This window comes from Salmo salar, chromosome 11 (assembly GCF_965601325.2).
Source record: "Salmo salar chromosome 11, fSalSal1, whole genome shotgun sequence".
NCBI classification, from domain to species: domain Eukaryota; kingdom Metazoa; phylum Chordata; class Actinopteri; order Salmoniformes; family Salmonidae; genus Salmo; species Salmo salar.
The window spans coordinates 14,822,501-14,849,352 of NC_138301.1; the positions used below are offsets into that span (position 1 = coordinate 14,822,501).

General features: G+C 45.9%; 1 protein-coding gene across 1 annotated transcript in view; it reads right to left on the reverse strand.

The window, feature by feature from the left end:
• Positions 1-26,852, reverse strand: part of si:ch211-186j3.6 (neural-cadherin) — a 232,342-nt gene that overhangs the window by 21,984 nt on the left and 183,506 nt on the right. The window contains exons 22-27 of the mRNA XM_014126570.3: positions 16,601-16,878; positions 11,135-11,349; positions 5,451-5,578; positions 3,140-3,267; positions 2,579-2,702; positions 627-807 (exon numbers count right to left, since the gene is read on the reverse strand). Of these exons, the coding sequence (XP_013982045.2) occupies positions 627-807; positions 2,579-2,702; positions 3,140-3,267; positions 5,451-5,578; positions 11,135-11,349; positions 16,601-16,878 (1,054 nt within the window). The remainder of the gene's footprint in view (positions 1-626; positions 808-2,578; positions 2,703-3,139; positions 3,268-5,450; positions 5,579-11,134; positions 11,350-16,600; positions 16,879-26,852) is intronic.

Genomic DNA, 26,852 nt, shown 5'->3' on the forward strand with positions numbered 1-26,852 from the left:
CTGATTCTCCACATCTTAGCACAAATACACTCACTCACCACACACACACACACACACACACACACACACACACACACACACACACACACACACACACACACACACACACACACACACACACACACACACACACACACACACACACACACACACACACACATCACATCACATCTGCTGCTACCAGACGTATACTGGACAATTTAAACACAAGTCATCCCTTCCCCAAAACGTGTAAATATTGGTCTATAAATTGTGCCTTCCTGTATTATACTTATGCTAAAATGTGTATTCTATTCTACTGAGCCATTTACTTAATTTTGGTATTCTTATCTTTCATCATTATTTCTTATTGTTGTTTATTCTCGAGAAGGAACCTGCAAGTAAGCATTTCGTTAGATCATGTGTGTCCTGTACATACGACTAACGAAAGTTGAAACACAGACGCACACACACCTTCCCCATGATAGCTATCTGACTGCACCCAGGCACTCATTAACCCATTTCATCTCACGAACATTCATTTCATCTAATCGAACAAAATCAAATTCATCAATGCCCTCACGCATGACCTCCAAACAAGCACTCAACACACACGTTGGTCTCGGTGCTGGCATTGAGGTACGTACCCTGCTCACACTGATTCCCAGTGTAACCCGGTATGCACTGGCAGCTGAAGGAGCCCCACTCTCCATGGCAGCGCCCCCTAGGGCCACAGGAGGGGATGCCCCCGTTGACACAGCTCCCATCCGTAGTCAGACAGCCTGGGGAGCTGCCCACAGAGTCCGCTGGAGTGCCCAAGTCATAGAACTGTGTAGGGGGGAGAGATGGAGAGAGGACAGAGATGGAGGGGGAGAGGGGGAGAGAGGACAGAGATGGAGGGGGGAGAGGGGGAGTAGGATATTATGCCAAAGGGAGATATTTACATAGTACGGTGTAAGATAGAAATGGGAGAAAGCAGTAGACAGGTTAAAAGGGAGGCACAGGGATAGATACAAGTGAGAGAAGGAGATGGATAGAGAGAGGGAAAGAGAGAACGAAATAATAATTGTTCGTTTCCCAAAAAACTGAAACTTTATGCTTTCGCCTTTCATGCAATTTCTTGGAATGTAAATGACTGGGTTTTCGTAGGATCAAACCAATCCACAGGCACACAAAGGAGCTGGCGGAGGGCAATGCTGTGAAAGGACAGGAACACCTTGAAATCTTAAATCCTGCTCACAATAAAGGACATTAATATGTCCAATCTCCCCGTTTATGAGTTCCCACCATTCAGCGGAGCTGACTGCTCGTAAACCACGGTAGCCGGTGAGCCAATCTGCAAAACAGTACAAATTGGTTCTGACCTCACCATAGAGCTGGGCACTCCAAGTCTGATCCTTGTCAAGACGGAGGTCAATACTCATTTACAGAGAGATACTACGCACACTCAAAGATCCAACATACATCGCTGTGTGTACGGGAGTATGTGCGCAGGTGTGTGTTCGTTGATGTGCGTGAGACGCCAATCACGATCACATTTTTTTCCACCGAACATAATTAGCAGACTTTCCCAGTCGTGAGCACCCCGTCTCTGCCTCACTCAGAAATATAGAGATGGATAGAGAGAGTGGAACAGAGTTGGAGAGATGTAGAAGACTAGACTTGCTAATCATTTGCTTATGTGTGGTCCTGCGTGCATAGCACTTGCAACGGAAGGATCTTGGGTTCGATTCCCCGTCGGGCCACCCATATGAAAAATGGTATGCTTGCATCAATGTAAGTCGCTTTCAGTGAAAGCATCAATGTTTTCACAAGTCGCTTTCATAAAGAAAAGGCTGTTTTCATCTAGATTGGTTTTTCTTCACATTCATTTTACTGATCATTTCTTTTTTTTTAAATGAAACCCATTAGTGCATGGCTGCAGACCCATAGTATAGTTCATCTGTACCAGAGAGCAGGAGAGATACAGACAAATAGAGAGAGAGAGAGAAGCGACGACAGAATCTAAACATCCGCGCCATCCCTTCTCTTGCCCAAACATTCACCCCTGCCTCACGCTTGAACAAGTTCAATGGCACAGACATCCTTCTCCTTTCCTCCTGTCTCCCCCCTCTCTCCCATGTTCCACCCGCGCCCCCAGTCTTTCCACTCTACAATCAGAGATCTATGAATATTGTATCGAACCTCAGCCCTACGTTTTGTAGCCAGCGGGCGTGCAGGAGAGTGTTTTAGTGACAAATACCTTTAGTTCCCAGTGTCACACAGTGTCATGGAGTCACATGGGCAGAAGGACCGCTGTCCTCCCCGTGACTACTGTTGCCATAGTGACGTATCTACCAGTTCAGACTGTGTCTAGTGGATATGCGCTGAATGCGATCTCGGAGCATACCTTTTCTACAGAAGTGTTGCTGTGACAATGTCCGTGGGAAAGGTGTGAAAGTGTTTGAAAGCATTTATGCGAGATGCTGTATGCAGTTTAACAACACCATTCTGCCTGCAGTACAAGTGTAACTCTTTACAATGGAGATGTTATGTGTTGTATAAGGACTAAATTGCTTCCCAAGGCTATTTGGAAGCAATTCATTGTAGCGAGCATTACCTTGCTGTCGACAATGAGGTTCCGGATGCAGCCAGTAAAGTGTTTGTGTTGTAACTGCGGGTAGACATAGGGCAGGTTCTCATTGACTCCACCCAGCTGTAACACCTGGGTCCCATTCAGGTGCCTGAGGAATAAAATAACAACACTATCAGTACATCTTTTCATACACCTATCCATTCCTATTTTCTACTGCAGTACTTTTTTCAACCCGTAATACATAGCCTTGTCCCCCACCAATCCGGTGTTCTGAGTTTGACTATGTGAAAGGTGTGTATTCTGTATGAAGGAGCAGAGAGACAAAGACAGAGACAGAGAAAGAGAGAGAGCGTGAGAGAGAGAGAGCGAGAGAGAGGGAGAGAGAGAGACAGATAGGCAGAGGGAGAGAGAATGAGAGAGAGAAATAAAGAAAGAGAGCGAGAGAGAGAAAGAAAGAGTGCGAGAAAGACAGAGAGCTAGAGGGAGAGAGAAAGAGAAAGAAAGAAAGAGTGTGAGAGCAACAGACAGACACAAATAGAGAGAGAGAGCAAGAGAGAGCGAGAGAGAGAGGCGTGAGTAGGCTACCTGTCCAGGTTGGGCGTGACCCCAGTGACCTCGCAGGATGAGTGGTCCTCTGTGGTCAGCCAGCTGCCCACTCCCTCCATTTCCATGATGGTGGCCCCGGCACAGCGGTCCAGTGTGAAGCGTACCTCCTACAGGAGCACATGAGGAATATCAGCACATCGGATATATCAGGACATCAGGAATATAAGGACATCCAGATTATCAGGACATCAGGAATATCAAGACATCAGCTAATATCAGGACATCAAGAATATCAGCACATCAGGAATATCAGGACATCAGGAATATCAGGAATATAAGGACATCAAGACATCAGGAATATGAGGACATCAGGAATATGAGGACACGAGGAATATAAGAACATCAAGACATCAGGAATATCAGGACATCAGGAATATCAGCACATCAGGACATCAGGAATATCAGCACATCAGGAATATCAAGACATCAGGAATATAAGGACATCAGGAATATCAGCTCATCAGGAATATAAGGGCATCAGATAATATCCGGGAATCAGGAATATCAGGACACCAGGAATATCAACACATCAGGACATCAGGAATATCAGGACATCAAATAATATCAGGACATCAGGAATATCAGGACATCAGGAATCGCCATCAGGACGCACCAGGAATATCGCACACACATCAGGACATCAGGAATATCAGGACATCAGATAATATCAGGACATCAGAAAATATCAGGACATCAGATCATATCAGGACATCAGGAATATCAGCACCTCAGGAATATAAGGGCATCAGGAATATAAGGGCATCAGATAATATCCAGGCATCAGCAATATCAGGACATCAGGAATATCAGCCCATCAGGAATATAAGGACTATCAGGACATCAGATAATATCAGGTCATCAGGAATATCACGACATCAGAAATATAAGGGCATCAGGAATATAAGGGCATCAGATAATATCGGGACATCAGGAATATCAGGACACCAGGAATATCAACACATCAGGATTATCAGATAATATCAGGACATCAGATAATATCAGGACATCAGGAATATCAGGACATCAGGAATATAATGACATCAGGAATATCAGGACATCAAATAATATCAGGACATCAGGAATATCAGGACATCAGGAATATCAACACATCAGGACTATCAGGACTATCAGGACATCAGATAATATCAGGACATCAGGAATATCATCACATCAGGAATATAATGACATCAGGACATTAAGGAATATCAGGACATCAAATGATATCAGGACATCAGGAATATCAGGACATCAGGAATATCAGGACATCAGGAATATAATGACATCAGGACATCAGGAATATCAGGACATCAAATAATATCAGGACATCAGGAATATCAGGACATCAGGAATATCAACACATCAGGACTATCAGGAATATCAGGACATCAGATAATATCAGGACATCAGGAATGTCAGCACAACCAGAATATCAGGACATCAGGAATATCAGGACATCAGGATATCACCACATCAGGACTATCAGGAATATCAGGACATCAGGAATATAAGGACATCCAGACTATCAGGAATATCAGGACATCCAGAATATCAGGACATCAGGAATATCAGCACATCCAGAATATCAGGACATCAGGAATATCAAGACATCAGGAATATCAAGACATCAGATACTGGCTAGCCCACCAATCTAATATGAGCTCCATTACTGCCAATAATTCATTTTAAATATCTACCTGTACTATATTCTACTGCAAGAACTAACTAACCATACAAATGTAACTAATTTGCTTCTAAAAGGTCCTATTCAACATCTATTCAAAACCAGTTCATTGTTTTCAACAAGCATATTCAACAAGTTATTTCATAGCAGACCTTCAGGTGCATTCATTTTGAGTTTGTGAATGGCATACAAATATTATTACAGTGTTTGTATGACACTGTTTATATAATACATTGACCATTTCCCGAATAACCCTGAGGTTGTTTTTCAGACCTGGTAGATGAACAAAGTTGTTGTTAGCGCTGTCATACAGCCACGGCGGCCGTACACAGTAATGTATTCAGGAGGTACCCATTCGATCTCCCCTGGATCCAAACCACTCAAACCCTCCTACTTCTCCAGACGATGTCATGAAAACAGGACTAGTCAAGCAGAGACACCACCTGTTTGCATTAAACTTCCCCCAGAGTTCTATAAGAATGAACAGCATATGGGTAGTGTTGGGGGAGATGTGTGTGTGTGTCTCTGTGTGTGTGTGTGTGTGTGTGTGTGTGGGGTGGGGTGGGGGGGGGGGTAAGCTTGGCAGCAGCTCAGACTTCAGACACCCACCTTACTGTTGCTCCTCACATCCAGACGGTGCCACCGTCTGTCCGCCACGTTCACGTTGCCTGGCAACTGCAAGACCAGTGTGCCCGAGCCATGATTTATCTTGAGTGTGGGAGTGCCATCGATCAGCTCTGAGGGGAGAGAGAGAGAGGACACCGACATGAGGTCACACATGGTGGTTACATCCCCAGGGATGACCATCCAAAAACCCCCATCACATACTCTTAATGCCAGGGAAGATCAGACACAACCACACACAGACCACTTCATCCTGAGGCCGTCACTTCTGCACCCATGTCATCTGATCACTGCAACAAACCAAGAACAAGCAACCACAGCGAAGCACAGTCAACTAATCAAAGTCAACTGACCTACGGTCAACTTAACTCTGTGTTGTTTTCTGCGTCACACTGCTTTGCTTTATCTTTGCTTTATCTTGGCCAGGTGGCAGTTGTAAATGAGAACTTGTTCTCAACTAGCCTACCTGGTTAAATAAAGGTGAAATAAAAAAATAAAAAAAATTGTCGAAATTCTGTAAGAGTGGTGTGTTCACCCAACCCTAGGCTAAAGTAAAATCAGGCACCACCTCAGTGCTTTCAGCAGTCTGTTCAGAACGATGACGTACTTAAAATGACATCTAATAACCTGGGCCAGTATTAGAACCTGAAAAACAACAACAGTAAAAGGTGCAAAGCTAATAGTAAACCAGTTAAATATAACTAACAGTCCGTCGTCATCATGCTCACTCCACAATAAGGATTACAACAGTGCCGGGTGCTATGCAATTATGTCCCCCCCCCCCACCATAAGACAATAAACATTAAAAAGTGATTCTATTTTCTGACTTAGTCAAATGGGAAATTAAAAATTAATGAACCAGTTAAGACTCGTTGTATGCTTTATACTGTTTGCAAAGGATTATGGGTAAACAACATGTCAACCAACCACTGTTTCTCCATAAATCAACATGACATCCACAGTTTAAGAGTTCAGGAGAGAATAGCGCTGTAAATAGAAACTCCACGTCGCTCTATTTTCTAGGTTCGCAAATGCTCCGTTTTCAACAGAGAGGGTTGTTCTCCCTCTTCTATAGGTCTTTATCGTTATCTGGCTTTCGTCATCCCATTCTCTTCCACGCTGCCTCTCTCCATGACAGTCACTCTATCTGGCTTGTCGTGTCTTTCTCTTTTATAACCCCAACCTTTTCTCTTTCTCCCTCTCCCACCTGTCTCTCTGCAGTGTTCTCACAGTGGATTCCCAGTAGGCAACCTGTGCTCAGGCAGAGATTACTTTGAGCTAGCAGTAAGTCACTGATGTACAGAGCCCAGCCTAAGCCTGAGTGAAAAGCCCTTTTCATGTGAAAGGCCCACAGTGGCCACCACCATCAAGCAAGAGACTGACACTGTCCCACAGGGTATCTCAATCTGACAAGGGTCCCGACCCTCCTTGTTGGGACTGACGTGACATTTCAGGAGAAAAGGGAACAGACTGTGGGGTGACAGGTGTGAACGGTGGAGGCTTGGTTGAGATGAAAAGAGAGAGGGAAGGAGAGGAGAGGGATGTTGAGTGCCTGAAAGGAGAACTTCCACAGGCATGGACCGGCTGGGCTGTGCTGTGTTGGTCAGGCAGGGAGGCTGAATGGTGGGCAGACAGGCCAAATGGGCTTTATGTTGTGCCGTATCAAATGATCTTGGACAGGGAGAGTACGCCCGGGTGTACTCAGGTTACTACAAGCTTTCGCTCTTAAACTCCGGTTGGTGGACTCAGCACGGTCACGGCTAATCTCCCCTCCTCATCCCTTATTCATCATGGTCTCCTCCTCGACATCCCTGCAGATGAACCTTCCCTGTCGAGCGTCTTGGTGAGGGGGAAGCCAGGGGGTCTCAGCCCCCATAGCATGGCACTCCCACTTCAATATGAAAAATGGCCTCTTTTCTGAAGGCCTGAAGGGAATATGTTTGAGGCCGGGAGAATATGGACTGCATAAACAGCATTACAAATCACTCAGTATATACAAATCAGCAGCCCAGCAACAGAGAAAGAGAGTCTGTGACTGTGGTGCCTTTAATATAAATTGACTGTCAGCAAACACCCCCATACCCCCAGGAAACAGGACCCAAACTTAAAAGCGGTATTTGAAACGGGCGCGGCGCTAAAAGACTGTGAAACAGGTTTCTGCAAATTGACCGTAATGTGCGTTTCACACTCAGTGTATCTCTCTGCTCGCTTTCATCTGCCAGATGCTGTGTCTACATATGTGTGTGTGTGTTGGGGGGTTGTGTGTGCGTGTTTGGGGGGGGGGGGGGGGGGGGGGGAGATTCATCTCATTCTTAGTCAGCCTGTTTCTCAGTTCCTTCTGAGACCATCAACAGTAGTACTGCATAAAGCAAAATATGTAAAAAATAGTCCAATGCAAAATGCCTGAGATGTTTACATTCAGCCAGGTATTATGATTCAATTTATTACGGGTAAAAAAATGCAATAACCTTGACTGTTATAAATTGGCTTACATGCTGCAAGCAAATAAACATTACATTCATTGACTTTATTTCCATACCATTACATTTTTTGAAACATCTGGCTTTTTAGTTGCATTTATTAAGAAAAGCTGAATTACACATATAAAATCATGATAAATAGGCTGCCATCAGGTCAGAACGAGACAAAGTGAGTGATGAAATTCTTTCTGCTCTATCCTCGGAGCTGGATGCAACTCTTGGCAACGAGGTGTAAACAGGATCCCCAGCCGAGCCCTGAGAGCCTGTTTCCCATTCTGCAGGAGTACGTAATCACCCAAATGTAATTTGTCCGGTTAATTTGTCTATTGATTGGACAAGCTCAGCCCCATGGCTCGTACCCTTGAGAAGGGGGAGTTGACAATAATGCGACTCATTTAACTATGATCTCACTGTTCCAGCAGTCAAAGTCAGCAGACAACACAGACAGGGTCTAGATCTCTGGCGGGATTTAGAGAGGAATATAACACAGATTCCATTTAGAGGTGAGGACAGACCAATGGGCACTCTAAAAGATACCATATGCCCTGCAAACCTACACTATACACATCCATAACTCAATATAATGCTTTCAGTGTGAAGCACATAGCTATCTGACCCACATCAGACCGGGACAAAGATTATGAACCATGGAAAAGTTAACAAGCAGAACCAAAGACATCTACCTTCCTGGTAGGGCAACATCCAGTTCCCTGTCTGGCCCAGAACAAATCACCTCAGACCTGTCCAGCAATCTCATACGGGCCCAAGCTGGGCAGTAACAGACACTGGCAGCATCCCAAATAGTTCCCTATTCAATTTATAGTGCACTACTTTGTGGTCAAGTAGTGCACTATAAAGGGAATAGGATGCCATTCTCTCTAAACCCGGGCTGTTCAATGTCAGTTCTGGAGGGCAGAAACACTTCTGGTTTTCATCCTCTCCTTCTAATAAGGGACTCATTCAGACCTGGAACACAAGGTGAGTGCAATTAACTACCAGGTAGAAACAAAAAACAGAAGTGTTTCGGCCCTCCAGGACCTGAATTTGAACAGCCCGGCTTTAAACGCAGGCTTCTTGCCATACTGGCTCGGTCAGAATTATGTTTCTCCTGTGTTTTGTATCATATTGTGCAACAGCTGATGAAACGAACAGTGCAAAAGCGTGAAAAAAATTATATTATTTCCTGATAGTTGCTGGTTGAAAATACAATCTACCAAGGACCTTCTAATCAGCATGTTTTGCATGGGTGGAGTTTTGGCTTGCCTGGTGACATCACCAGGTGGTAAATAGGTTAATAGATGAATAACAGAGTTCCAAACCTCTCTGCCAATAACAGCTGGTTTTCAATTTCCCCCTCCCCACTCAGACAACTCCCAAACAGTCCTAGCAAAATTATTGCTTGAGAAATACGGTAGTTTTTTGCTAAAAAGCTGTTTTTGTTTATTTCTACTACAGTAAGCTACTTAATTGTTACCCAGAAATGATTCGATATTGATATACTGTACAAATGGCTACATTGGGCCTATAATCCCAGGGGAACAGCAGAGAATGTAGGACATGCAGGGGTGTTTTGCAGAGGCAGGTCCGTGCTATGCCACATTAGTGGTGGTGATGCCTGGTACGAAGGCCCATGGGGGGGATAAACAGCACAGCAAGGTAAAGCACAGCGGAGAACAGACAGTGAGTGGGCAGGGCTGCAGGAGGCAGCCAGCGAGCCGTTCACCGTCTTTAATAAGGAGATACGGGCCGGGAAGCAGTGGGAAATTAGAAGGTTTAATAGGTTGCGCTGCTAAACAGCGAGAAATAATAAGGCTTGACACAGTCAACCTGTGGGTGAGAGTAATATAAAGACGTTGGGCTAAATTATTGTCTGTTTCTCACTTTAAGTCTCAGCCGTATATACTTGCCATCTCCACTCTGCCTTTCTGCCATATCTCCCTCCTGCAATTCTAAAATGTTCTACACATCTTATCCATGCTCTCTTCATCCCCCTCTGTCTTCCCTGTCACTATCTCTTTCCGCACTGTCCGCACAGTGCTAGATTAAGAATAGGAAGCTCATGTGACACAGACTTTGTTGGATTTTGTCTCTCTTCTTCAGACTATGTCTCTCCCTCCAAACCCAGCAGCTGTGGACTGGGCTGTGAGGCTGTGGACGTTGATTATTTGAATCAGCTGTGTGGTGCTGTGGCAAAAACCAAAACGTGCACCCAGGAAGGGCCCAAGGAGCGAGTTTGGGAAACCCTGACTTACTGCAGCATCTGCAGACATCTTTACATCTTCACAGTACGACACACTAACTATGCATCGTGTTGAGACTGTCGAGACTGCAGACTGAAGACTGTCCTACGCATGTGCATGTGGCGAAAAAAAACATTGAAACTTGACACTTGAAAGTTCTACTGTATCCTTTCTCCTTTGTTTCCCATTCAAACACACACGCACACACACACGCACCCCCTCCTCTGTGAGTAACACATGCACACACGCACACACAAAATGTCTTCCAGCATTGAATCGAGTGCTAATACTCGAAAGCAGCCATAAAGTGAAATGGAGCCACAAACACGTACACACACACACACACACACACACATCCTATGTTATTTACTCCAGACCTTAACTTGAGAATGTATGCTAAGCACGTCTACCTAGCTCAACAAGTTCATTAAAGCTCTAAATATGTACACCCCGTTGTAATTACATTCTGGAATGAATGACAAATAAGCCTTTACTTTCATAATGAGCCCCTCATTAACCCCTAAAGACCTGATGCTGTCACACTGCAACCACACACACACACACAGATCAGTCTTTACCACCAAGTGTACACTCATTAAAGGCCTCAGGAGCTGTGTGTAGGCTGACGCTGACCCCCCTTCAAAGAAACCCCTCCACCCCCAAACTCATTTGGCAGCGTTGGCACAACAAATCTCCGTGTAAAAATAACCTTAGTAGTCTTGTTTATATTAAACCAGCAAATTCAGACAGAGTTGTTTAGAGGACGACTTGAGCATTTCTGCCTCGTGCAACCTTCCTATCTCTATCGCGCCATCACGGTGTACCGCAAACACAATTACCAGCACTCACACACTGACGCAGGCATGCGCAGCCCCTCCCTTCTACCCTGTCTCTCCTCTATCCTGTATTCCTGTCCCCCTCCTCTGTGAGTAGATAAGTAGATATGTACCTATGGCCATGAAGTCCTCAAGGTCCCAGGGCTGTAGCTGGGCCAGGGGCCCGCTGTAGAGCAGCAGACCATCTGCAACCTCCGTGACGAACTCCAGGGAGAGACGGCTCTCGAAGCAAGGCCTTATGGGAGGAAACCAGGCATAGCCGTTGCCATGGAAACTGTGTTTGGTCTGCTGGCACTCTGGCCCCTCGAACTGCGCAGGGCACTGGCATCTAGGGCAAAATAACAAGGAGGAGGAACATCACAAAAAAAGAATAACACAAAGCAATTGAGTTATTCCCTCATCTATCACGCAAGACTGCTCTATCAGGGTGTCCCTGCTGAGGCCGGGATGGGATGGACTGCTTCTGCTTAACCACACTTGCAGTCGCACGCACGCACGCACACACACTTGCAGTCGCACGCACGCACACACACAATTTGCTTCTAATTGTTCTCAATTGCATAACAACTAAAGATTGTGAGTGTACATCCCAACTAAGCATCTAGCAGTCTATATTAGCCCCCAAGGACTGCTCACAATCTGGAGAACACTATATTTCAGCTTTCTCGCTCTCTCTGTCTGTCTTGCTCTCCCAACTACTGTTTTCGCCTCTAGTGATTTCCTTCTGAGAGACACTCCACATCTCATGCAGATGTTCTCATTATCAGCCGTACCATAGGGAGAATCCATCACTATTAACAACATAGCAACTGAGCACAGCTGCACTCCTCCCTTAGGTTATTCTGTCATCCCTTTTCCTTCATTCAGTCTTCCTTTGTCACACACAGACACACACACATACACACACTACCCCACTGTATCCACCTGTTGTAGAGACAGCTAATATAGCTGGCACACACACACACACACACGGGCAATCCTGTGGCATCAATCAAGTGTGGCTTTCTCTAGTTAGTTTAGTCAGAAGCCCAGCTATTTTCTCAGCCGGTTCCCTCTCCATCACCCTACTCACAGCAGCCTAATAATAGTCTTCCAGGCTGCCATGCTCCCTTCGTTTCGTTCCTCTCTCATTTGTGTGCTGCGAAGAGAGAGAGAAGAGCTCCTGGCTGCCTGGCTGCCACATCCGACACTCTTGCATTTAGTCTTTCCCATTTCCCAGTCTGTGCTCTGAACCCAGATTGAAAAGGAGAGACTGTCAGAAATGATAGTCCCCCCCTGGCACCTGGCAGACATGCAAATGCGGGAGGAGTGAAACAGGCAGGCGGGCCGTGCGCTAACACAATAACATGCTTCTTCTAATAACCAGGCGCAGTAATCAAAGCTATACACCCCACGTTCAGAAGGCACACCGTAGCAAAAAGGGAGAGAGGAGAGAGGACTGTATGCACGCATAAGTCGCTTTGGATAAAAGCATCTGCTAAATAGCATACGTTATTATACTATAGGGGAGAGGACAACAGCGTTGCAGAACAGCAACAACATGGTATCCCGACCATGACGCAGAGGAATGAAAGTACGTTTGGTCTAGGAGCTCTAGGAGCACTGGTTCTGATGAAGGTCCTATAGGCTCAGGTTGACCAAACAGGATCCTATAGTGACACTATAATGCCATCTCACTGTGGAGAGGCAGGAAGTTGAGTCCAGTGATATCTGGATGTGGTTACAGCCTGGAGCCATGCGTCTACCTGACCACTATCACATGGAATGGGAGGTAGTGTGCACGCACGGTCAGGAAGTTGAGTCCAGTGATATCTGGATGTGGTTACAGCCTGGAGCCATGCGTCTACCTGACCACTATCACATGGAATGGGAGGTAGTGTGCACGCACGGTCACGGCTTAGTGGGACTAGGCCCCGAGCAGCAAACAAGGCTTGTATTACACCATCAGACCATCTGACCATCAAAGACATCAACATATCTCCCAGAGTGACAGACAGTAATGCACGACGGAGGGATCACTTATAGAAAAGAAAGAGGGAGAGATAAGGCTGTAGAGAGAAGGAGATGTAAAGATAGGGGGATTGAAGTCAATACACTGGAAACTTGACCTACCTTATCTCTCCATTTGGAAACAATTTACCCAGTCTTAGGGAATAATCTCACTCATTTATCCCATCAGAGATATCAGGAACATGATTTCAGCCCAATCCTCTTACTGTACTCAAGATTTTTTTTCCTTTGCTCATTTCCTGTTCTTTGCGTGCACATGGGAATGTTATTTGTTAGCGTTCGAAAGGGACCGAGTAATCTCCCCTGCCCTCCATTTTCAAATCCTGCTATTAATCCTGGCCCCACGATTATCTACATGTTGTTTCTTAATTCTTAAATCTTAAATCTCTGCGCTGCGTCGCTGGGGATCTCTTACGCATCTGCGCAGTTCTACATCTGTGTGCTCAACCCCGTGATAAACCAGGCCAGGGCTCTGTGCTCTGCTCAGCAACCGTCCACTGCCTCTGTCTCATAACTATTACCAGGCTTGCGTTTGTCTTTGAACGGTTTCACATACCCAAGCCTGCAGAGGTTGACATTGACCTCTGCCCTATTCAGTTATAAAGACATTCTCTTGTGGAAACAAAAATCGTAGAAATGTCATAATTGAATACGTATAATGTGAGGAATTTCTATTAACATTGTTAATTATTTGCTACATTCACAGACTCAAAATGCTTTACAGCTTTTTAAGTTCTTGGCTTTTCAGTTATAATATAAGCTGAGGAATGTGAGTTCTACAAGGACAACTTGTCATCAACAAAGAGGCTCTTCTGTTCTGACACATCAACAACTTTATCCTGTGTTTGGGCCAAACTGGCAATGTTAGTTCAACTGTTAAAAGCCAATATGTGTCTGCAACAGAGAGAGAGCTGGGATTAACTCTGGGTTGGCTGCGTAAATCATTCTGGTACGGACCAATGGCGAGGCACATTACACGCTTAGTACGTCCAACTAGACACAAATCCTGGGTTTACTTTCTTCTTTTAATTAAACAGCAGAGAACCAAATTAAATTTCTCCTCCTTTCGTGTTTCAAAGGGAAGCTGGATGGACAATTCCAGGAAGAGCATTTGGGCATATGTTCAAATTTTGGGCAAGATGTGTGGCAATTTTTTCAGGAACATCTGTATACACCTCCTTTCTAGACATGAACTCCAAATCAGCAGCAGATTACAGCTGAATATGAACTCATAATCCTAGTGGATTTCAAACGAGGGACTTTCGATGTGTGTGTTTGCACGGGGTGTGTGTGTGTGTCCCTGTCATCCTCCTTCATCCTCTCTCTCTCTCTCTCTCTCTCTCTCTCTCTCTCTCTCTCTCAGTCAGGAGACTAACGTTATAGGTCTGTCAGCGTGCTCCAACTGAAGTATCATCTGTGGCTGTGTTGACGTCCGTGGGATCGTAAGTCTGCACAAGTGAAATCCACAGGAGGAATGGCCAACACCTCCCCAGAGCAGTGCCTTAGTAAATATGGTGATTTTGATTCTGCTCACAGAGTTCAGGCCAGACACACAGCTGTGTAGTAGTGTGTCTCCACCAAAAGGGGTCAGGCTTCTGGTCTAGAAGCACGGTTTTGACTGCTCCTACAGTTTTGCTTCGGTACTGCAGTTTAACTGACTCCTGGCCCAGAAAGACCATTTCTATACACGGCCACATGGAGAAGTCAGATTTGGAAATTCCTAATAAGCCACTTTAGGTCTTTGTGCACAAAACCATCTATTGAATTACTCAAGGAATTGTCGCTAAGGCCACATTTTCTTTCATCACCAAAGATAAATCATTGTTAAATTTGTCCAATGTCTGCCATGATTTTGGATGACATCGTCGCTGCTCGTGCTGCTCCCAGTGCGCACTGGGTGCGAGCGCGCGTGTGATGTTGGTCCGTATAAACCGGATGCAACCCGGCATATGTGAACGTGAGTAGATTCATTTAAAAACAAAGGTCGGACACAGTCTCCAGTTTTTATTGTACCTAAGTGGTCTCCACAGTGCTTGTGTACAATCTGGTTGACACATAATTCCATCAGAAAAGAAAATGTTGCATGAATTCTCAGAGATGAAATATATATATTTTTTAAATGATCTCGAGCTCTCATTAAATAGTTTGTGCACTTTTATTTAAGTGCACTTCCACATTGCAAACACCCTAACAAAAACATACACAGACGTATGATAAAACATGCATCATTCCCTTTTAAATACCTCCTTTCGTGTAGCGGCCAGGTTGGTAGTTTTGATGTGTTCATTTCCGTTGCATTTTTAATCACAAAGATCATTAGATTAAAGAATATTCCCCCCACATCACCGGCGGCGTTTAGCCTTCCTCCTCAACACGATCCCAGAAGTATTTAGCTTGACGTTGAGCTCGCTCAGACATTCAGAGCACAACTATGAAATTCATTCAGGAGGACCAAGAGGGAACCAAAAACAGAGAGGCACCGGGGGAGAGAGGTAGAGGAGGTGAGAGGAGCAGAGAGGAACACGAGGCACCAGACATATGGCACTGCAACAAGGCTGTTGTACTGTAGAACACAGAGCTCAGTACTGAAGCTAAAGCTTCTCTCCTAAACAACCACTGCTGGGATTACAGCAGTGAGCTGAGCCCAGGTCGGAAAGACATCAAAGGCCTGGCCGGCGAGAGAGAGAGAGAGCCAGAGAGAGAGAGAGAGAGAGAGAGAGAGGGAGGGAGAGAGAGGTGAGACCTGTGGACATGGTTTAACTCTGTTCAATTAGAAATGAAGCAGAATAATCGGGCGTGGCTAATGAGGTTATTTAAACCGCCTCGGTTATGTTTTCTGGTTGTCTAACCCTCACCCCTCACCCCCACCTCACCTTCCAACCCCCGTACCAAATGACTCTGCTGCGCTCTTTCCTCCTCACCATTACCCCCCTCGCCCCCCTTGTAAAATGGATTGTTAGTCCCCTTCTCTCTGTTTAGGCATTGTGACTCAGTGAAGAGAATCAATAGCATTATTGGCTCTGGATAATTGGAGAAAAAGGCTAAAAGCTGTGTACCTCATATTTGTGAGAGGTCTTGGAGGTAGGTTAAGTGATAAGACTCACAAAGAGGGGCTTGGATCCTTTCGAAAACTTCACTTGATCTATCATTCAGCACCAGCACAGCATTTGTGTGAGCGAGCAAGCGAGCGCACGGCGCCACTTGCCTGTTTTTGGCCAAATACTTTCAAAGAGTTTCATCCCTCTAGCAAGATTGAAGCATTAGTTGACTTATTGATTCCTCTTCCACACATAGCCCTGACTCTCATTTATAAAGCATTCTCCTACCAGGTATTCATTCTCCTCTATCTGTTGCAGACTCCAGGCAACCATCACTATCTCAACAGGGAAACAACAGATCTGAGCCTTCCCTCCCCTATCCCCCACCCTGGTGACTGCTAAAAGGTCAGGCTGCCAAAGGCTATTTGCTGCTTTTTGATACCTCCGCTCACCCGTACACAACTGTAAACACAATTAAACCGCTTCTCCTGTGTGAACATTTCACTGCAGGTGGTATGACTTCTTTCTCACCTGTACCCGCTCTGAGTGTCGACACAGATGCCCCCGTTGAAGCAGGGGTTTCTGGGATAGGAGGAACAGATCTTGTGGACGTGTTCTCTACCGGAGCAGCTGCATACTGCCGTGGACTCCACCGTCACCGACACCAGTGACATGCTCCCAGAATCCACCACAGTGGGCGTGTCACTGACGCTCAGCACATTGGAGCAGCCGCCGCTGCCGCCACAGTCTGTGTTGGCACACTCATCCACGTGGACCTGGCTGACGTTCACTTGCAGGAACGACTGCAGCTGTGGACAGAGAGAGAGAGAGAGAGAAAGAGAGAGAGGAGGAGAGGAATGAAGGGAAAGAGAGAGGATCAAGGGAGAATTCAATTAGGAGGATTAAGACAGAAATAGGAGGCGAAAGGAGACAGAGGAACAACAAAGTATAAAGCTAAAAGGTAATCAAGGGACAGCCATGGAAGAGTCAAAGCGGAACAGTCTTGATTACCACCAGGGTTTATCCTAAAGCCTTCAGAAAGCACATAATGTCTGTTGTTTTAGCCATCTTTCTTTCATCCTCGACATAAGCATCTGGGTTGTGTGACACACTCACACATGCAAATACCCCTACAGCCATCCTATTAGCATAGAGAGTGTATGAATTCGTCTCTCAAACGACACTCCTTCTCTCTCTCACACACACTTACATAAATGCACATCCTCACACACACGGATATACACATGCAAACCCACACAATACACACAAAAACAACCCTCTCTAAATGGCCCTCCATGCATCTGATTTTCAAAGTGTGCTGATACTGTAAATAGAACATACAGTACACCATGACCTGTGTTTACATACATTTTCCGTATACCCTTTCCACACCATTTATTCACAGCTCAAGTGGGCCACATTGCATTCAGGCAGAATGAACTGGGAGAGACTGTGACAGTATATATATGCAGTGTTGGATAGTGATGATGACGAGGTCCTAGAGTGAAAATGTAATCTCTCTCTCTCTCTCTCTCTCTCTCTCTCTCTCTCTCTCTCTCTCTCTCTCTCTCTCTCTCTCTCTCTCTCTCTCTCTCTCTCTCTCTCTCTCTCTCTCTCTCTCTCTCTCTCTCTCTCTCTCTCTCTCTCTCTCTCTCTCTCTCTCTCTCTCTCTCTCTCTCTCTCTCTCTCTGTCTCTCTGTCTCTGTCTCTGTCTCTGTCTCTCTCTGTCTGTCTGTCTGTCTGTCTGTAGGGTGGAGCCCAATATAGTGACAGTGGTGAGGGGAAAGCAGGGAGTGGAGGGTGAGGAGAGCCGTCCAGAGATAATCTGTTTTCAGCGCTGCAGTACCACGGCACATTTCACTTAGATGGGCCACACTCACCACCACTTCCCATCTAACCCCCTCCCGACTCCCGCTCTGTCTGACTTACCAGCAAAGGGTTGACACCCCCTCCTTCCCCTCCTCCCACACAACCACAGTTACATCCCCCTCCTCTTCACTGTGACCACAGACACTATCAGGGCAGACAAAGACATGGTTTTCAGGCATATGTCATGCATGCACAGAATGTATACTGTATTATTTGTGCCAGAGTTTAATTGGGAAGAACCCCCAGTGGAACAGAGCTCCACTGCCTTAGGTCAGGAAATGTTAAAATGTCAAATGGAAAGCAGCAGTTCTACCACCTTCACGTGTCCAATTGAACTGTTGTTTCTATGCAGACTAAAGTGTCTAGGCTGGTACAATTTGATCAGTGACTGAGAGTGTTGTACCATCTGTATTTGAGTGGATGTGTGTAACACTCGTCGTTGAAGGGGGACCAAAACGCAGCGGGTAAAGTGCTAATCCTCTTATTTATTAAAGAAAACACTTAATCAATACAAAACAAATGACGAAAACAGTCCAGTAAGGTGCATAGACTATACTAGAAACAACCACCCATAAAACCCAGTGAAAACAAACACAACTAAATATGGCCTCCAATTAGAGACAACAACAACCAGCTACATCTAATTGGAGGTCATTGACAAAACTCACATAGAACTAGAAAAGCTAGATAAATATAGAAATAAGAAAACTAGAACCTAAACCCACAATACCCAACCACACAAAACAAACACCCCCTGCCTCGCCCTGACCAACTACAATGACAAATAACCCCTTTTACTGGCCAGGACGTGACAATGTGCTTGGAAAGGGAGAGCGGCAAGTTTGTTGAGTTCCTATGAGAATACACCAGTAAGTGCTTGTGTGTGAATATTGAAGAGAATGTCAGAATGTGTATGTGTTTATCTCTACCAATCCCACACAATGAGAGCACTTAAAGGAAAATGGGTAGAATGAGAACCCAAGGGAAACTTCAGGATGTGTATCAAAAGACATCCCTGACTCCCTTTCTCATCTCCACTGCTATCTTCCCCTTCCCACCCGTCCACTCAAGCTCTAGGACTCCCCAAATGTAACGTATGTGTCTGGTGCCCCTTTACCGTGCATGTACATCCCCAATGCCACGATACTGTGTAATGACTGCCTGAAAAGGTGTTTTACATTTCTTATCTGAGAGGTTAAACACTTCTGATATGGAACATCTCCTAATCCACTTGTGTAGAAAGACACACAACAAGCTCACCAGAGAAATATGGTGTGTGTGGATGTGAGTGTATGGGTGTGTGCCCAATGACAAACAATGCACACCCAGAATCCCTATACAGGCAGAAGAGACATTTTACATAAGACCAAATTACCTCTGGGAAGGGATGGCAACGTGATCGCTCTTTACGCTTTGCGCATGACTGTACTGTCAGCTTTATCAAAACACAGTTTGAGGCACCCATGAGGCTTCGACTACAATATCCATACCTCCCTGGGGCAGACTCTGTGGAGAAAACAGTAAAGGGCACCCTAGGGACTTGTAGGCCTACAAAGAATATGCTGAAAAGTGGGACATCGTTGGCCAGAAGGCGGGAGGGAGGAGGAAGAGAAATTATACAGGTTGGACCTGAAGCTAATTCGTTTGTTTTAAACTGACAAACGCTTTGCTGACCATATTGGATTTGAGTCCAAGGACTGGAGAAGTAGCACCTGAGGACAGTTTGTCTGAATTACAGTTGGAAAAGAGAGGGGAGGAATAACAGAAAGAGACGATGCACAAAGCTACAGTAACATGCTATTGGGGAATGCTGTGCTTTTTTTCCTCCAGGACTCATCTTTCCCCTATGTGGATCTGAGGCACAGTGTCTCTCTCTCTTTCTCTCAATTCAATTTAATGGCTTTATTGGCATGGGAATCATATGTTTCAATTGCCAAAGCAAGTGAAACACATAATAAACAACATTGAAATAAACAATAAAAAATTAACAGTAAACATTACACTTACAAAAGTTCCAAATGTCATATTATGTCTACAGTTGAAGTCAGAAGTTTACAAACACCTTAGCCAAATACATTTAAACTCAGTTTTCCACAATTCCTGACATTTAATCCTAGTAAAAATTCCCTGTTTTAGGTCAGTTAGGATCACCACTTTATTTTAAGAATGTGAAATGTGAGAATAATAGTAGAGAGAATGATTTATTTCAGCTTCAATTCTTTCATCACATTCCCAGTGGGTCAGAAGTTTACATACACTCAATTAGTATTTGGTAGCATTGCCTTTAAATTGTTTAACTTGGGTCAAACGTTTCGGGTAGCCTTCCACAAGCTTCCCACAATAAGTTGGGTGAATTTTGGCCTATTCCTCCTGACAAAGCTGGTGTAACTGAGTCAGGTTTGTAGGCCTCCTTGCTCGCACACACTTTTTCAGTTCTGCCCACACATTTTCTATAGGTTTGAGGTCAGGGCTTTGTGATGGCCACTCCAATGCCTTGACTTTGTTGTCCATAAGCCATTTTGCCACAACTTTGGAAGTATGCTTGCGGTCATTGTCCATTTGGAAGACCCATTTGCGACAAGCTTTAACTTCCTGACTGATGTCTTGAGATGTTGCTTCAATATATCCACATCATTTTCCCGCCTTATGGTGCCATCAATTCTGTGAAGTGCACTAGTCCCTCCTGCAGCAAAGCACCCCCACTTCATGATGCTGCCCCTGCTTCATGGTTGGGATGGTGTTCTTCGGCTTACAAGCCTCCCCCCTTTATCCTCCAAACATAACGATGGTCATTATGGCCAAATAGTTATATTTTTGTTTCATCAGACCAGAGAAAATTTCTCCAAAAAGTATCATCTTTGTCCCCATGTGCAGTTGCAAACCGTAGTCTGGCTTTTTCACGGCGGTTTTGGAGCAGTGGCTTCGTCCTTGCTGAGCGGCCTTTCAGGTTATGTCGATATAGGACTCGTTTTACTGTGGATATAGATACTTTTGTACCTGTTTCCTCCAGCATCTTCACAAGGTCCTTTGCTGTTGTTCTGGGATTGATTTGCACTTTTCGCACCAAAGTACATTCATCTCTGCAGTACATTCCGTCTCCTTCCTGAGCGGTGTGACGGCTGCGTGGTCCCATGGTGTTTATACCTGCATACTATTGTTTGTACAGATGAATGTGGTACCTTCAGGCATTTGGAAATTGCTCCCAAGATGAACCAGACTTGTGGAGGTCTACAATTGTTTTTCTGAGGTCTTTCGATGATTTCTTTTGATTTTCCCATGATGTCAAGCAAAGAGGCATTGAGTTTGAAGGTAGGCCTTGAAATACATCCACAGGTACACCTCCAATTGACTCAAATTATGTCAATTAGACTATCAGAAGCTTCTAAAGCCATGACATTATTTTCTGGAATTTTCCAAGTTGTTTAAAGGCACAGTCAACTTAGTGTATGTAAACTTCTGACCCACTGGAATTGTGATACAGTGAATTCTAAGTGAAATAATCTATAAACAATTTTTGGAAAAATGACTTGTGTCATGCACAAAGTAGATGTCCTAACCTGACTTGCCAAAACTATAGTTTGTTTTAACAAGAAATTTGTGGGGTGGTTGAAAAACAAGTTTTAATGACTCCAACCTAAGTGTATGTAATCTTTCGACTTCAACTGTATATACAGTGTTGTAATGATGTGCAAATAGTTAAAGTACAAAAGGGAAAATAAATAAACATAAATATAAATCTCTCTCTCTCAATCAGACAGGAGGGTGCTCAATGGCTCCGTTCTTAGAGAACACCAGCTGAACAGTCATTTAATGATACAGTCAGTCATACAAACAAACCATAATTACACACTAGACCTAAAATCATCATGCTCATTAGCAGTACTTAGCAACATGTTCAGTACAGCTGTTTGGTTGTTGCTGGTCTTTTGTGAAACAAAAGTGGTAAGCTGATCATGGTAAACTGAAATCAGCTTAACCCGTTCACACGTACCATCACACGGGGTGTGATCATTCTACAGTGGTCCCTGAAGCGTACGATCACACCCCGTGTGATTAGAACTCTCATTTAGAACGGCCAGTTTCGAATGACACAACAATCAGCATTTGAGCTGGCCACACTTTTTTCAGAAACTATTTACACAAACACAGTCCTTACAAAGTTATCTCCAGAATGTGAGCAGTTTATTTTTGGATGCAATGTTCAGATATTCACAGAAGTATATATAGCACAACACAATCATCCTAACCGGAAAAATGTAGGCTACATTTGTCCTAGCGCTAACTGAGGAAAGATTGACCCAACACAGTCTGTCACGATTCCCACCGACGGTGGCGCCCCCTCCTGCTCGGGTGGCGCTCGGCGGTCGTCGTCACCGGCTTATTAGCTACTACCGATCCCTTTTTGGTTTTCCCTTTTTTGGTTTTGGGCACCTGTGGCCAATTAGCTATTAGAGGGGGTATTTAGTTCAGCTGGCCCGTTTGTTGTTTGTGCAGGGTTAATTTGTGGTCTTTGACAAAGTGTTGTTCGTCGGCTTTACCTGGTCGTCTATTTTGTATTTTATTCCCTATGGTTGGGAACTTTTGTTTATCCTGTGTGATTAAAAACACCACTCCCTGTGTTCGCTGCTTCCTGCGCCTCATTCCTCCTACCCGACTACCGAGCCGTTACAGAATCCCGCAACACTGAAAAAGGCATGGAATCAGCGGGAGCAGCAGGCACTCCTCTTCCCTTGATGGAGGAACGTGTGCTTCACCACACTACGGTCCTACACCGCATCGGGTCAGCGATGGACCAGATGATGGAGAGGATGGACCGATGGGAGAGAAGTGGAATCCTCTCTCCACCACCACCTCCTCCGATACAGCCACCTTCGCCTCCCACTACGTCTGGCTCTGGCGCGCTTCGTTTGGCGCTCCCAAGGGAGTACGATGGTGCCGCGGCTGGGTGCCAGGGGTTTTTGCTCCAGCTTGAGCTGTACCTGGCCACCATCAGACCTGCTCCCACAGGAGAGGAGAGCGTGAGTGCCCTCGTTTCCTGCCTGACGGGCCGGGCTCTGGAATGGGCTAATGCGGTCTGGAACAGCCCAGACTCGGCGAGGGACCACTATCCAGAGTTCACCCGGAAGGAAGAGCGGCGGGTGAACGGCTGTTCAACCTCAGGCAGGAGACGAGGAGTGCTCAGGACTTCGCGCTGGAGTTCAGGACCTTGGCTGCTGGGACAGGGTGGAACGACAGGGCCCTCATAGACCACTACCGCTGCAGTCTCCGGGCGGACGTCCGCAGGGAGCTGGCCTGTCGGGACACAGCTCTGTCCCTGGACGAGCTTATAGACATGTCCATCCGTCTCGACAATTTGCTGGCTGCCCGCGGGCGTTCGGAGAGGGTCCTGCCCGTTCCACCCCCGCCCCTACCCCTATGGAGGTAGGGGGGCCGTGCCAAGGGGCACCGGAGGAGGTGGCTCCTCCTGCACCAGCTGTGGTCGGAGAGGACACACGGCCGACCGGTGCTGGAGGAGCCAGTCTGGGAGTCGAGAGGGCAGGCAGAACACTTCTCGGTCACCTCAGGTGAGTCAGCACCAGAGTCACCCAGAACCCCCTGTTGGTCACATGTTTTTACCTGTTTTGTTTACCAAATTTTTTCCCTCTTCCCAGCATAGGGCGCTAGTCGATTCAGGCGCAGCTGGGAACTTTATGGATCGTGGACTTGCCATCAAGCTGGACATTCCGCGGGTGCCGTTAGATTCCCCCTTCCCCGTGCACTCCCTAGATAGCCAACCATTAGGGTCAGGGCTAGTCAGGGAGTCTACGGTGCCACTGGACATGGTAACGCAGGGGAATCATAAGGAACACATTCATTTTTTCCTTATTGATTCCCCTGCGTTTCCGGTGGTGCTAGGGGTCCCCTGGCTGGCTGGTCACAATCCCCGTATTTCGTGGAAACAGGGGGTTCTCCAGGGGTGGTCAGAGGAGTGTTCAGGGAGGTGTCTAGGAGTTTCCATAGGTGCCACGTTGGTGGAAAGTCCAGACCAGGTGTCCACCGTGCGCATTCCCCCTGAATACGCCGATTTGGCGATCGCTTTTTGTAAAAAGAGGGCGACCAAATTACCACCTCATCGACAGGGGGATTGTGCGATAGATCTCCAGGTTAACGCTGCGCTTCCCAGGAGTCACGTGTACCCCTTGTCACAGGAGGAGACGGCGGCTATGGAGACATATGTCACGGAATCCCTGGGACAGGGGTACATTCGGCCCTCCATCTCACCCGCTTCCTCGAGTTTCTTTTTTGTGAAGAAAAAGGAGGGAGGTCTGCGTCCGTGCATTGATTACCGAGGTTTAAACGCTATCACGGTGGGGTTTAGTTACCCACTACCTCTCATCGCTACGGCGGTGGAATCATTTAACGGAGCACAGTTCTTCACAAAACTGGATCTCAGGAGCGCGTATAACCTGGTGCGTATCAAGAAGGGAGACGAGTGGAAAACCGCCTTTAGTACCACATCGGGCCATTATGAGTACCTCGTCATGCCGTATGGGTTGAAAAATGCTCCAGCCGTCTTTCAATCCTTTGTTGACGAAATTCTCAGGGACCTGCACGGGCAGGGCGTGATAGTCTATATCGATGACATTCTGATATACAGTGCCTTGCGAAAGTATTCGGCCCCCTTGAACCTTTCGACCTTTTGCCACATTTCAGGCTTCAAACATAAAGATATAAAACTGTAATTTTTTGTGAAGAATCAACAAGTGGGACACAATCATGAAGTGGAACGAAATTTATTGGATATTTCAAACTTTTTTAACAAATAAAAAACTGAAAAATTGGGCGTGCTAAATTATTCAGCCCCTTTACTTTCAGTGCAGCAAACTCTCTCCAGAAGTTCAGTGAGGATCTCTGAATGATCCAATGTTGACCTAAATGACTAATGATGATAAATAGAATCCACCTGTGTGTAATCAAGTCTCCGTATAAATGCACCTGCTCTGTGATAGTCTCAGAGGTCCGTTTAAAGCGCAGAGAGCATCATGAAGAACAAGGAACACACCAGGCAGGTCCAAGATACTGTTGTGGAGAAGTTTAAAGCCGGATTTGGATACAAAAAGATTTCCCAAGCTTTAAACATCCCAAGGAGCACTGTGCAAGCGATAATATTGAAATGGAAGGAGTATCAGACCACTGCAAATCTACGAAGACCCGGCCGTCCCTCTAAACTTTCAGCTCATACAAGGAGAAGACTGTTCAGAGATGCAGCCAAGAGGCCCATGATCACTCTGGATGAACTGCAGAGATCTACAGCTGAGGTGGGAGACTCTGTCCATAGGACAACAATCAGTTGTATACTGCACAAATCTGGCCTTTATGGAAGAGTGGCAAGAAGAAAGCCATTTCTTAAAGATATCCATAAAAAGTGTCATTTAAAGTTTGCCACTAGCCACCTGGGAGACACACCAAACATGTGGAAGAAGGTGCTCTGGTCAGATGAAACCAAAATCGAACTTTTTGGCAACAATGCAAAACGTTATGTTTGGTGTAAAAGCAACACAGCGCATCACCCTGAACACACCATCCCCACTGTCAAACATGGTGGTGGTAGCATCATGGTTTGGGCCTGCTTTTCATCAGCGGGGGCAGGGAAGATGGTTAAAATTGATGGGAAGATGGATGGAGCCAAATACAGGACCATTCTGGAAGAAAACCTGATGTAGTCTGCAAAGGACCTGAGACTGGGACGGAGATTTGTCTTCCAACAAGACAATGATCCAAAACATAAAGCAAAATCTACAATGGAATGGTTCACAAATAAACATATCCAGGTGTTAGAATGGCCAAGTCAAAGTCCAGACCTGAATCCAATCGAGAATCTGTGGAAAGAACTGAAAACTGCTGTTCACAAACGCTCTCCATCCAACCTCACTGAGCTCGAGCTGTTTTGCAAGGAGGAATGGGCAAAAATGTCAGTCTCTCGATGTGCAAAACTGATAGAGACATACCCCAAGCAACTTACAGCTGTAATCGCAGCAAAAGGTGGCACTACAAAGTATTAACTTAAGGGGGCTGAATAATTTTGCACGGCCAATATTTCAGTTTTTTATTTGTTAAAAAAGTTTGAAATATCCAATACATTTCGTTCCACTTCATAATTGTGTCCCACTTGTTGCTGATTCTTCACAAAAAAATACAGTTTTATATCTTTATGTTTGAAGCCTGAAATGTGGCAAAAGGTCGAAAAGTTCAAGGGGGCCGAATACTTTCGCAAGGCACTGTATTCCGCCACCCGCTCCGCGCATGTGTCCCTGGTACGCAAGGTGCTTGGTAGACTGCTGGAGCATGACCTATACGTTAAGGCTGAGAAGTGTGAGTTTTCCAAACGAGCCGTCTCCTTTCTGGGTTATCGCATTTCCACCACGGGGGTGGTGATGGAGTGTGACCGCGTTAAGGCCGTGCGTAATTGGCCGACTCCAACCACGGTGAAGGAGGTGCAGCGGTTCTTAGGCTTTGCCAATTACTACCGGAGGTTTATCCGGGGTTTTGGCCAGGTAGCGGCTCCCATTACCTCACTGCTGAAGGGGGGGCCAGTGCGTTTGCGATGGTCGACAGAGGCGGACGGAGCCTTCAAGAAGTTGAAGACGCTGTTCACCGACGCACCCGTGTTGGCGCACCCGGACCCGTCTTTAGCGTTCATAGTGGAGGTGGACGCATCCGAGGCTGGGGTGGGTGCCGTGCTATCACAGCGCTCGGGCACGCCATCGAAACTCCGCCCCTGCGCTTTCTTTTCGAAGAAGCTCAGTTCGGCGGAGCGTAACTACGATGTGGGGGACAGGGAGTTGCTAGCGGTGGTCAAAGCCCTGAGGGTGTGGCGGCACTGGCTTGAGGGGGCTAAGCACCCCTTTCTCATCTGGACCGACCACCGAAACCT